The sequence below is a fragment of the Thrips palmi genome, unplaced genomic scaffold (genome assembly GCF_012932325.1).
Source record: "Thrips palmi isolate BJ-2018 unplaced genomic scaffold, TpBJ-2018v1 HiC_scaffold_18, whole genome shotgun sequence".
In the NCBI taxonomy this organism is placed as follows: Eukaryota; Metazoa; Arthropoda; class Insecta; order Thysanoptera; family Thripidae; genus Thrips; species Thrips palmi.
The window spans coordinates 3,035,679-3,048,971 of NW_023144627.1; the positions used below are offsets into that span (position 1 = coordinate 3,035,679).

At 43.1% G+C, this 13,293-nt stretch overlaps 1 protein-coding gene and 1 long non-coding RNA gene across 2 annotated transcripts; one reads left to right on the plus strand and one right to left on the minus strand.

Annotated features, from left to right (window-relative positions):
* Positions 1-2,466: 2,466 nt before the first annotated feature.
* LOC117644471 lies at positions 2,467-7,400 on the minus strand. Its single transcript, XR_004587665.1, has 8 exons — positions 7,309-7,400; positions 6,751-6,872; positions 6,580-6,660; positions 6,312-6,444; positions 5,554-6,241; positions 4,911-5,091; positions 4,714-4,820; positions 2,467-4,634 (listed from the first exon to the last, which is right to left on the minus strand). It is a non-coding gene; the product is annotated as an uncharacterized LOC117644471 (long non-coding RNA).
* On the plus strand, positions 6,233-13,291 carry LOC117644469. Its single transcript, XM_034383977.1, has 10 exons — positions 6,233-7,660; positions 7,837-7,956; positions 8,669-8,770; positions 9,010-9,099; positions 9,392-9,493; positions 9,905-10,006; positions 10,567-10,611; positions 10,720-10,773; positions 10,856-11,077; positions 11,776-13,291. Exons 1-10 carry the CDS (start codon positions 7,649-7,651, stop codon positions 12,169-12,171), a joined length of 1,245 nt encoding a protein of 414 aa, XP_034239868.1. The 5' UTR covers positions 6,233-7,648; the 3' UTR covers positions 12,172-13,291.
* The last annotated feature ends 2 nt before the right edge of the window (positions 13,292-13,293 follow it).

Sequence of the window (13,293 nt, forward strand, 5' to 3'; positions counted from 1 at the left end):
CGTGTACATTTCATCAGGTATGATTCTCATCAGGTATAACGCTCTTATTTTACCTATCGCCGATTTACATGAAATCTCATCAGCTGTTATTCTAATCAGATATAACCCGTAGCATTTTTATAAATATTCGCGTGGCATCAGATACAAATCTCCTAAATAAAATTTCCATCAGGAATAATGTAGTTGTTCGCCCTTACAGATAGATACTTTGGATTTTCAGTGCATCAACACTGTCAATCCAATGGCAATACTTTTGGTACTTTTTTAGGCGATACAATTAAGTATTGGCAATGAACGGCCTTACAGAAAAGTGTTGCCTTCAAAACGGCAATACACAAATGTATCGCCAAAATTTGGCGATACTTCGGAGTATTGCCACAATTTGGCAATAAACGTTGAACAAATCAAGGGGACAAGTTCTTAGTTTAATGCCGTGGTTTTGGCGATAACAAAAAGTATCGCCAAATATTGGCGATACTTCTATGTATCGCCGTTCTGAAGGCAATACATTTCCGTAAGGCCGATTATTGGCAATATTAAATTGGATCGCCGAAAAATGTACTTCAGTATCGCCTTTGCATTATTTGCAGTGAATTAAATCAATGCGCTCAAAAGCGGAGGCACACCTGAATCACCACCATACTGATATTCAGGGAACAAGACGCCATATTCAAATCTATGTGAATCGTGTCACGTTCCTTGGAATACCGTGTCACGTTCATTTCGGTGTGACGGCAGTAGTTGGCGCCTGGGCGCAGCCAACACACGTTGAAAACGAACGTGACACAGTATTCAAAGTAACGTGACACGATTCACGATCTTATGAACGTAACGTCACGTTCCTCGATTATCAGGGTGGTCTCCCGAGCAGCTCATTTTTCGTACCCTACAAAAAAAAACCTCTCTGGTGGACTTTTTTCCGCTCTCTTCGTAATACGGTCAGAACTACCCACCGGTCGTGGGGAACAGTTGTTCATGGGCTTAAAGGTGGCACGCACGCGGCGACGCCCGCAGCGAGGCCAAGCAACGCCTCGCGGCGAGAAAGCAGCGCGCTGTGCCGCCGACCCACTTCTGTTTTGTTTAAGGTAGTTACGGGAGGGTCTCTTGTTCGAGGGGATGTCTACCTCCACGGTTTTGGCGCTGGATTCGGTCTGTCTCGTCCTGCGCCGTGAGAGGCTGAGTTTCTGACTGGTCCCCAGGTTGCTCGACACCCTGACTGCTTTCGCTGACGTTTCCAAGTGACCTTGCGGTAGTCAGCCCACTCGTTTTTCAGAGAAATCGCCAACAGAGACGAGCGAAGTTGAAGGGGACCCCAACCCCCTTTCGCACGCCTCTGCCGCCCTGAGAAAAATCGTTCGTGCCAACGGATAAAAGTTGGTCGCCCACGACTAGACTTTAAGTTAAGTCTGGACGCGTTGTAGGCACATTTTAACGAATTTCTCTCAGCGCGATAGCCCTATACTCTTTTGCCCAGCACGTCGACGTCAGTGTGCTGGACGGGTTTCTCCTTGAAAGGAGGGTGGGGACAGAGAAGCAGTGGTGCCGAGCACACCCGGACCCACAGAATTCAGCGTCTTGAAAGACGCAGCAAAGTAGCAGTTGAGATTGTAAGGAGTTGCACGGACTCAGCACTCGAAGGGTGCATCGCAATTGTCGTCACCGAGGCGACGTAGGGTACCTTACTGCCTTCTAGGATCGAGGACACACGCACGCAAATGGGTTGCAGTGGGGTGGGGGGTGTAACGCTGGTTCGAAGCAGACGACTTCTCGCAGGCCGCCGCACGCCACGACCTCCCACACGCGTGTCACCATTGAAGCAAGGCCACCCCTGCCGGGAACGGGTACCCCTGCTCGGGTGATCGGCACGCGCGTGGGGACGCAAAACCGCACGCTTGTATGATTATGGCACGCAAAATGGTCGCATTGGGTCGTTCTAGGCAGACGACGCCTCGCAGGCCGCCGCACGCCACGACCTCCCACACGGGTGTCACCATTGCAGCAAGGCCACCCCTGCCGGGAACGGGTACCCCTGCTCGGGTGATCGGCACGCGCGTGGGGACGCAAAACCGCACGCTTGTATGATTGGCACGCAAAATGGTCGCATTGGGTGGTTCTAGGCAGACGACGCCTCGCAGGCCGCCGCACGCCACGACCTCCCACACGCGTGTCACCATTGCAGCAAGGCCACCCCTGCCGGGAACGGGTACCCCTGCTCGGGTGATCGGCACGCGCGTGGGGACGCAAAACCGCACGCTTGTATGATTGGCACGCAAAATGGTCGCATTGGGTGGTTCTAGGCAGACGACGCCTCGCAGGCCGCCGCACGCCACGACCTCCCACACGCGTGTCACCATTGCAGCAAGGCCACCCCTGCCGGGAACGGGTACCCCTGCTCGGGTGATCGGCACGCGCGTGGGGACGCAAAACCGCACGCTTGTATGATTGGCACGCAAAATGGTCGCATTGGGTGGTTCTAGGCAGACGACGCCTCGCAGGCCGCCGCACGCCACGACCTCCCACACGCGTGTCACCATTGCAGCAAGGCCACCCCTGCCGGGAACGGGTACCCCTGCTCGGGTGATCGGCACGCGCGTGGGGACGCAAAACCGCACGCTTCATCCGCATTTTTGCTTGCATAATTGGTCGCGAGGACAGGAGCTCTAAAGACGCTGTCGTTGCTGGAGGCCAGCAAGCTGGCACACGCAGCACGCCGCATCCGTGCCGGTGCGGAGGGCTCGGCACACCACAGAGCAAGTGCATGCACTGCAGCGGCGGCCCTCCCTCACCAAGGAAGAAGGGGTGATAAGCACCCAGGAAAACGCCAGGCAGAAGGCGCATGGACCTCACCTCGCAGTGTGGTGCACGCAGCAAGTGTCAGACCCGCGATCGTGAGGAAGGGTGCATGCACCACAGAGCAAATGTTTATGCACTGCAGTGACGCCTTTCCTCGCAAACGGACGGTAAGGGGTGGAGCCACCACTTTGAAATGGCCACTTAAGAACATGGAACGGACACACCAAGTATGAAAAATTGGTTTCATTTACAAGCGCAGTCTGCCACTGCCTGTTCATAAGAGACGCTGCTTTCCCTCCACCAATGCCTACGGTGAGCATTTAAACCACTCCCCAGCTCTGACCTGCCAAGCTTATCACAATTAAAAATCAACCCCAAAAATTGCCTCCAAAATCATCAGACGGGAAAAGGATATGACATATTTGAAACCAGACTAATTAAGGAGGCAATGAAAGTTAAAAAATTTTGTAACATGGTTACGCAGTAATTTCAACTACAAATGTTACAGAATTTTGTATCAACACTGATACAAAATTTTGTATCACGCGTTACGGTAAACTGTTTCCCGGTTACAGAATTCTGCAATGCTAAAATCATAAAAATTTGACGTTTTAAAAACAAAATTTGAATCGTATAACGGTCGTTCGTTTCTACACATTCGCTCCGTTGCTCCTGTACTCCCGAACACCCGGAGAAATCGAACTGCGTTCTCCGGAATCGAACCCCGGTCCCCCGGATTGCCAGCTCGGCATGCTACCGCTTGCGCCACAGCGCCGCATGGGGAGGCACGCCTCAGACTGTCGGTCACACCGAGCGGGCACGCTGCATGCCCAGGTAGTGGTGGGAAACGAGCCCTGCGGCGCGACAGTTAGAGTTCCTGGCCCGAAGCTTCTTAAGTACCATGCCCTACGTTAGGACTTTTCGCCCGATCAACTGTGATGTAAAAAATTAAGCTCCTAATTTGACCTTAAATTTGCGTTATTGAATTTTGCATCAGACGATATGTAAACTTGTAACAACATGTTACAGTTTTCTGTATCAGTTACAGTTATTTGCATTAAGATCGCATTTTTACATGGAACTGTATCACTGATTGTGAATATTGAAACAAAAAGTACAGAATTTTGTATCAGTTTTAGAATTCTGAAGCACTGATTCGTAAATTCGTAACATTCTTGACGTGATGCAGAATTTAGGATCAAGGATACAAATTTTTGTATCAGACTGACGTGTTACAGAATTTTGTATCAAAATCGTTACAAAATCCTATATTATTTTTTAGAGTGGTGCCGCCCATGAAACTAGTCCCACAAGCCCCTCCCATTACTCTCCACCTGAATCTCAACTGACTCAAGTGGCCTACACAACTCAAAATGAACACTGCTTGGCACAGACTACTCGGTGAGATAACTGAAGGCTTTCAGCTACTCGGCGAGAAAATCTGTCGAAGCATGGGAGTCGACCTCCATGTCCATAGAGAGCGTCATCCTAATGCTGTCATAAACTGACAATGCCTGTTCCCCTATCATTTAGAAGAAATCATTTATATCCCACTTTGTGGCAGCAGTTCATAAGAGACGCTGCTTTCCCTCCACCAATGCCTACGGTGAGCATTTAAACGACTCCCCAGCTCTGACCTGCCAAGCTTATCACAATTAAAAATCAACCCCAAAAATTGCCTCCAAAATCATCAGACTGGAAAAGGATATGGTCACATTCCGCCTGCCGCTCCATCACTCATGTCCTCCTTCGCAGTCCTTGCAGCCAGCAGAAAGATTAAAAGAGGTGCAGCCAGTCTTGTTCTAGTTGGAAGGGATCCAGTCATACAGACAAGCAGAGCCCTAAAAAAGAAAAGTGATGAGAGTTCCAAAGAGAATCGTATCACTCCCTTGCATGCCACCAAAGTCACCATCAACTTACCCTCAGTCTATAAGAGACCAAGTTTTTGCTTCCTGTCAACCTTTTCAGCTCTCTTAGACCAGCCACAAAATCAAAGGAGTACAGTGAAATTGTGAATAATAATAAAACTGAAAATAAAAAAAACAGAGATGAAATAAATTCTTAGTCTGACCCACTACGACAATACGATTGAGAGATAAATGAAAATAAATATCTACCTCATAAGTGCTCTCATTCACCTCACTCAAAATTCAAGGCAAACATTACTTGCTTACTTTGTGCCACACAGACCTTTTTCCAAACTCACAACAGAAATGTGCCCCAAATCAGAGGCCTTGTGCAACCAGGAGAAAATGCAGGAGGAAATCTCATCACACAGACTACACAAGTGATTAAATCCTGAAAAAAGTTACAGTGGAGTTTTAAAAAAAATCTTATAAATGTCTAAAATGTTGCCGCTCCCCAAAATTAAAAACCTTTAGACAACAGTGTATAATTGCTTTATGTTTGCTTTCCCTCTCTGCACTCCCCTCAAGCTGAGAGTAATAATTTGATTGAGGCAGAAGAGGCAGTTGATTTTTAAATCGTTATAAAACTGTGAAAAACCATTCTCTCATCCGCTTACTTTTCATAACTGCAGAAAAAGTTAATATCTTGCTCTACTAAGCAATTAACAAGCAGTGATAAGAAATCCGTTTAGCACAACCACCACAACAAGCTCTGAGGTGGCAAGCCCACCTTGCAATTTACAGGGGACAAAAAGCTAAATAAAGGCAAAAATCCAGCACCAAAAAAAAAGAGTTAAATTTGTTCATGGGTCAGAATTTGATTCTCTCACAGAAGATGAAGGTTGGAACATACCATCACAGCAGAATTGTTGACTAGTACAGGGCCAAAATAAGTGACTGGTCCAAAGGCGCAGACAAAATATGACAGACTTGAAACCAGACTAATTATGGAGGCAATGAAAGCTATGACATTATATGTGCCGCCCATGAAACTAGTCCCACAAGCCCCTCCCATTACTCTCCACCTGAATCTCAACTGACTCAAGTGGCCTACACAACTCAAAATGAACACTGCTTGGCACAGACTACTCGGTGAGATAACTGAAGGCTTTCAGCTACTCGGTGAGAAAATCTGTCGAAGCATGGGAGTCGACCTCCATGTCCATAGAGAGCGTCATCCTAATGCTGTCATAAACTGACAATGCCTGTTCCCCTATGATTTAGAAGAAATAATTTATATCCCACTCTGTGGCAGCAGTTCATAAGAGACGCTGCTTTCCCTCCACCAATGCCTACGGTGAGCATTTAAACGACTCCCCAGCTCTGACCTGCCAAGCTTATCATAATTAAAAATCAACCCCAAAAATTGCCTCCAAAATCATCAGACTGGAAAAGGATATGGTCACATTCCGCCTGCCGCTCCATCACTCATGTCCTCCTTCGCAGTCCTTGCAGCCAGCAGAAAGAATGGTGCAGCAGTGTTGTTCCAGTGAAGAAGTTATCCTGTTTGGAGGGATCCAGTCTTGCTGACGTGCAGAGCCCTTAAAAAGGAAAGATATTTTAGTTTCCGACAGAATCTAGTCACTCTCTTGGAGGCCTCCATTAACTTACACTCAGTCAATTGCAGATGAAGTTCATGCTTTACATATGCCTTGCTCGCATTCAACTCTCTATCTTCTTTCTTTTACCAGCCACTAAATCACTTAACTTCATTGATTCACTGACATTTTGATTTGTATCTAAACTGAAAATGAAAAGCACAGTGTTGCAATAGACAAAGTATTGTCAAGCTGGAAGCCCTCAAGTCTTTCAAAACAATGAGAATTTTTCTACAGAATAAATACTATAAACTTTTTTAAAAACAGAGTTCAAGTCATACCTGAATGCAGCCTTTATCAGTGCGGAAACCACATCATCAAGGACAACCACATTCTATGTAACGTTATATCCAGCGGGGTTCCTATAATGAAACAAATCAAGCCTTTAATTACAAAGAAAGCTCCCCACAGGGAAAGTCCAATTCTTAAAGTCTACATAAGGTTTTTATTACCAGAAAGTAGCCCGCACAAAAATGTGCAACTCTGCAGAGACCCGATGAAAAGTTCTCGAACAAGTCAAGATAGCCATCACTCAGAGACACTCCACAGGATGTCATTCCAATTGATACAGCATCTGAAATGGCAGAAAACAAATAAAGAAAACCAGCAAAAACAGTCGAGGAGTTCTAAAGATGGAGAAGCATTTTATCAAAATGAAATTTAAAAGTGCAGTCTTCACTGGCAAAACAACTAGTTGTAACTAACAAACTCCAACAGAATGAACCTCACTTAAAAATGGTAGAATTTGAGACTGCCGGGGCAACTTCAAAATCAAAGGCGACCCCACAGACACGACTTTTCACTAGGATGACAGTTTCAATGACTTCAAGTGCATCAATAACATAGAGGTTAGAGGTCACCCAAACATTCGAATCGAAAGAAAGGAATCGACTTGCTGGAGCCAGAGCAAAGGCCACCAAACAAATATATTTCATTGAGCACCAGATTTCAGTCCTGCTCACATCGAAAACTGGGGTTCACAATGATCTAAATGCAAATAACAAACGTACCTCTGCCGGCAGGCACGGACTGGACTAAATATGAAGGTTGACCGAAGTTGAGGACTGCTCTCCCAAAGTTAATGCGCGCTCGGATCGCTGTCGTTAACTGGAAGTCACAGATACGGAGCAGAAGTTATTTTTTCTCTTCAAAATCTCACATCATAATTCAAATTTGAACGTGTTTTGACAGACACTGTAAACCGTGATTAGTTCGGGCCGAGTACCGTTTCTGGTTGGTGGCGCTGGTGTCTGACGTGGCGAGAGTCTGCCTCCGATCATCTGCTGTCTTCTGCTCGCCCGCTGTACAACCACGAAAACAACTTCAAAACGAAAACACATATTGACGAGGATGCATTTAAGGGTGAGGTTTCAATGCTCAAATGTATTCGGCATTCATTCATATCGTTTCGCTGACCTTCGCGATTCGTTTTGATAGACGCCAGCCTGTGTTTATATTTGGTTATGATAGGTTTGGTCCATCTAACCTATGGCACAGGCTTTTTTGATTCATGTCTTTGGTTCCCTGTCTTTCTTCAGGACCTTAAAGGACACATTGAAGGATTTATTTATCGACCCCAGAAGCTGCAGAGCATACCAGTCAATGATACAAACGGCTGTCACACTTATCTTAAGTCAGAAGTCAAAGTTGAAAACCATGTAAGTTTGCCAAGAGTTTTCCCAATGTTATCTTTGTTTCAATCTTTTGAATTTGGTTACTGTATTTTCTTTTGTATTCAGGACCTTGATTTATTTAAACTGTAGCCCATGACTCGAGTACATTTTCTGTGATCATTGATTGAGTGTTTCATTGAAGGCATTTGCATCGAAGATGTGGAATAAATATTCCACAGTGGACTCAAAAATATTGTGGTTAGTCTTATGTTTATGAAATGGTGCACACCATCTGCAAAACCTGACTACAAATGTTTCCTCTCAAAGCATATGAAAAAGTATATTGATATCGTTGCCTCCCATACATTAGAGTGCGTCGTCGGTTTGCAGCTGGAGACATTTGAAATGTTCTTTTTGATTTTCATCAGGTCAAGTCAGTTTTTATAAATGTTTGCTCAAAACTTTAATTCACCGTTAATGCTTTGAAACAGGACTTGTTCAACCTATCATATTCATATCGTCTGTTTGCATTAAGACATTTGAAAGCTTTTTGACCGTTGAAATGATTTTTTTGTGTCTTTACCACCAACTCAAAAGGTGACATCCTGCTTCCTCTCAATGATCTGGAAGCGCCAGAGGTTTCTGATGACAATTTGCACTACCTTCATAAAATTATCACACGGCCAAAAAGTCTTCTTTGTCAGAGGTGCCTACAACTACAATCATAACAGTTGACCTTTGTTTATTATTATTTCAGGAACCACATTCATTTAAAGATAAGCCCAGTTGTTCTGTAGACAAACCGTTGGATTCTAAGATTAGCCTCAACGAGTCACAGTGTTCATTTGAAGAGAATTTGGTAAGTTTCTGCCTTCTTCTTCCCTTTTTGTATCATAATTTTTATGATAAAGAGAAGCATGCATTGCCTCTTTCCGTCAAATACATTGCATACTTTTGGAATGTTATTTGCCCATGTTTGTCATGTCATGTTAGTTGATTCAAATTGTTGACTAAAATTTGGAGTTATCGTCCCTTTTTTTCAAATGTGCACCTGTCAATTTATGTTTATTGTTGGTTTTGGTCCCTGCTTTGTTTCAGTATTCACATTCGTTTGACGAGGTGCCCATAACTTCTGAAGACAACCCACTGCATTCAGAGATGAGTGTCGATGCGTCACAAGAAACATGGGTAAGTTTCAAATTCTCTTTCTTTGCAACAGTGTAAAGGAGCTGGGGTTATTGTGGTCTAGACTTGTCGCTGCATACATTTTGAATGTCCTGTTTGTACCATGTCATAGAAGCCTCTTCAATTCTTTTCTGAAATTATTAAGTGACCTTTGAAACAAGAGGAGTCTGATTTAATTTATTTTTTTTAGTTGTGTGCTTGCCAAATACATACTGTCTTTGTTATGTTGAGACATTTTGACGCTTTTTGATGGTACCATTTGATAACTGTTGTCTTTCTACCCTTTATGTTTCAGGACCCAGATTTCTTCAAAGAGAAGTCCGCTACCTTTCTGGAGAGTCCGATTAAATCTGAAATGAGCCTCATTACATCCCAACTCACATTTGAGGAGAGTTTAGTAAGTAGCAACTTCTCTTTCGTCATAACAGTGTAGAGAACTAGTTACCTGGGTCCCATAGAAAGTTTTGAGGGTGCATTCATTTGGAATGATGTTGCCAATTTTTGTCATGAATTATAAATCAGTGCAACTGGTCAAAAAGAAATTTTAGTCATCGTACTTTTTTGAAGCCTGAAAGCTTATTATTTTCTGTGTTGAGGAAAGTCCCTGGCCAATTGAAAGCATTTTATTTTATGTAGAGGCATGTGGACACATTTTGACGGAAACAAAATTTGTTTGGTATGTTGACACCGGAGCCTTTGACACAACCAACAGCTCAAATTTGTAGTGAAATGGTTTTTGTCGGCAACTTTCAGTCAGTGAAAGGAGACTTGTAGTGTAGAGGTTGGATTCAGTCTTTCCCTGTTTCAGGACTCACATTCATTTGAAGAGGAACCCATAACTTCTGTGGACAATCAACGGAACTCTGAGATGAGCCTTACTGCCTCGCAATTTCTATTCGAGGACTCCATGGTAAGTTTCAACTTCTCTTTCTTTTTATCAGTGTCCAGTTATTTCTCTTGACAGGCAATACTCAAGAGTTCATTTGTCTATGTATGATATATATGTGCCACTTGGACGGCAACAAAATTAGCTCTGTTTGTTGAGCCCCAGCCCTGACGGTAACATCTGACTGTGTTGGACTCATTGGACCACAAGCTAAAGTGGTGTCATATTGCTATTTTAATGTGGTTTAAGAAATCTGCTATCACCCCTCATAACTTCTCGTACAAATTTTAACTCATTGTTCTCTTTTAAAGAATGAATATATGACAACCATATGTACATTATTTAGTGTGTCCAGGAGTGTGTCTTTCAAGTTTGAATTGTTTTATTATTATCAGATATTTGGACACATTTTGACAGAATGAAAAATAGTTTTGTGTGGCGACCACCAGCTCATTTAATTCAATTTCTCAGAATGTTTTGCAAGCTGCAGTTGGCAGTGTTCTGAAAGCAGCTTCCTAATTGAGACAGATTTTTGTTAATCAAGTTATTTCTATTCTTACATTTTATTCATTCTTCCATTCCAGGTCCCTGTCAGTCATCCCCTGAACAACAGTTACAAGAGACAAAAAGTAAGCGATGACATGTTTAACTCAGAGCAGTAGCATAGTTTTTTTTTTGTTTTGTTTTTTAAATATCAACACCCATTTTTGAGTGTTGTGCTTTTATTTCTTTTTAAGGATCCTCTTGCAATATCTCCAGTCAAAGGGAGGCCAGACAATTCACATCACCCAGTAAGTATCACATGTCTACATGAATTGCAAATAATTTGTTATTCAGTTGCATCTTGAATTGAGTTGCATTCTCTGCCAACAGACAGACCAGCTGCTGGCTCGTGCCGCAGAAGCACTACGGATGCGCCTCAAACCCAACTGGATTTGTCTCTTGGAAGGAAAAGGAATCCACTCCATGCAGCTCTCAAGAAATTTCGAGAAGTGTACCCAACGCAGAATTTTCTTCAACACTTGTGGAGACGTCCATTTAAGTGTGCACTGTGTCCCTATTCCCATCACAAATTTTGTTCCCTGTCTGAAGATGGTAAAGCTTTGCAATGAGCATGACATTTCTGCCTTTGTTGATGGAATGGAGAGTATTGTAGATATTATCCGGCAGCTGGAAATCTGTACGGGGGTGTACCATGACAAGTACAAATCCCTTTGGCAGTCCAGCAAGAGAGGGGAAATAGATAAAAATCCATACCAGGAAGCCAGATACTCTCTAACCCTGCGGTCCTTGCAATGCTGCAGATTAGTCAGGCCTAGAAGGAGAATGTGCCATTCGTGCAGCAGGCTCCTTGATACTCTACGCTTGAAGGCAAGGAGCAGGGCTAAGAAGTTGAAAGCCCATTCCATCCCCTGAAGTCAGCTGGTAACAGAATTATCAGAGTAGCATTGACTTTTATGGCAGCTGGTTAAATTCTTGGTCTTGACTCTAAACTTGATTTAGCAGGATCATTAGGTACTTCCTTCTCGCCACACGCCAAAATTCGGCTTTCTATCTCACCATACTAACTAAGAAAATTCAGGATGTAATTAGCTTATAAAGGCCTGACTAAGAATAGATATAACCAATTGTTTTCCCCTGCTTTGTTTGATTGCTTCTTGGTATAGACTTCCTTGTTATAGACTTATAAATTGTTTTGGAGTGTTATTTATGTCAATTTGTTTTATTTCCAACTTTGTAAATATAATCTGCATTGTTTAAGTAAGAAGAGCTATTCTTTTATGTATTTACAGGTTTGGAGAGAACTGCCTTCTGTCAGGCAACAAGAACATGACATTTATGATGAGAAATGGACTAGACAACACAAGCACAATCTGTGGGGCTTGAAATCCGAAGCATCTGAGAGACTGTCGCGGAAGGAAATGAAGCTTCCACCCTCACCTTGCAATCTGCTCGTGGTACTTGTTCTTATCTCAAACAAATTTGCAGACTTGGTTCAGGTCTCAATTTTATGGGAGAAAAGAGGGCTTGAAGGAAAACCACACAACAGGCATGCACTGTTGGTGGCTTTAACATCCATTGAAATTCTTGGGATCGACAGACTCCAGAGAGAAAGGCTCCAGTCATGTGGAGGGCTTCTCCCTGAACCTTTGAAGCCATCATTTGTCAAAGTTGGGCCAAAATTGTAGGAACTGCTAAGCAATGTGTATCAGAATCCGGAAACCTCTAGCGATTCATAAACTTGTTACAGGTCCTGTGAGGCCAAATTTGAACATACAGATTTTATTCTTAGATCAAATTAAGGTTTAAAAGAGGGCTTGAAGGAAAACATAACTAAAATGGAAGCTGGGTGCTTTGCTGCGCAGTGGTCCAAACAATGCAACATTCAATGAAGTTTTGGCTGAAAGCAGACTGCTTCCACCTAAAATAGGACCAAATTAATTTATCTCTAACATTTACAGCCAGAGCTGAGAGCTGGCCTTAATCATCTAGAGGGTTGTTCCCTGAAGCTTTTGGGCCATCATTTGTCAAATTTGTACAAAAATTGTGAGTACTGGAAATGTTTTTGTCTGAGAAAGTCTCGAAGAGGCCAGGCTTTAATGGTCAGAGCCCGAAACTCATCGCAAACTCAATATAAAGCTCTCAGAGGGCCTCAGGAACGCGGGAAGGGATGGTAAAAGTGTTTTGGAGTATCCTGGAATCAAACTAAAGCCTCTCTATGAATATGATGATGAAATACAAAAATTGAATAGTTTCAACTTTTCACAGAGGTTGCAAAATTAAGGGAGGAAAACTAGTAAGATTACAGATAATGACTCCAAATTTGGCAGGAAGAACCTTCAACTTGTAGACAAGATGTATGCTGAAGCCCTTCATGTTACGATGAACAATAATCTTGACGAAACATTTCTACTATTGCAACTACAAGAATGCCAGCGTACACATTTCTGAACCTCTTCTAGGAGGCAGCCAGAGTTATGATCGTGTTAACTGTTAATTTTCTTGGCTTGTAGTGGGTGATGTAGTGGCTTTGATAAGCCATTGTATAAGATTAAATCTGCTTCATTGTCATGATGTACTGATGAAAAAAAATGCTCTCATTTTGCAACTTTGTTAATGGTGTATAGAAATTTTTAATACGAGGTATGAAAATGTAAATCTTATAAGGGACGTTGTGAGTGATAGTCAAATAATACATGTAACAAACCATTTATTCTTGAGTAAAACCTCAGTCTTTCCTGCAAGTGATGTTCAAATAATATACATTAACTTAAAAATGAAAAAAATAAACAAATAACTGTTTTTCAATA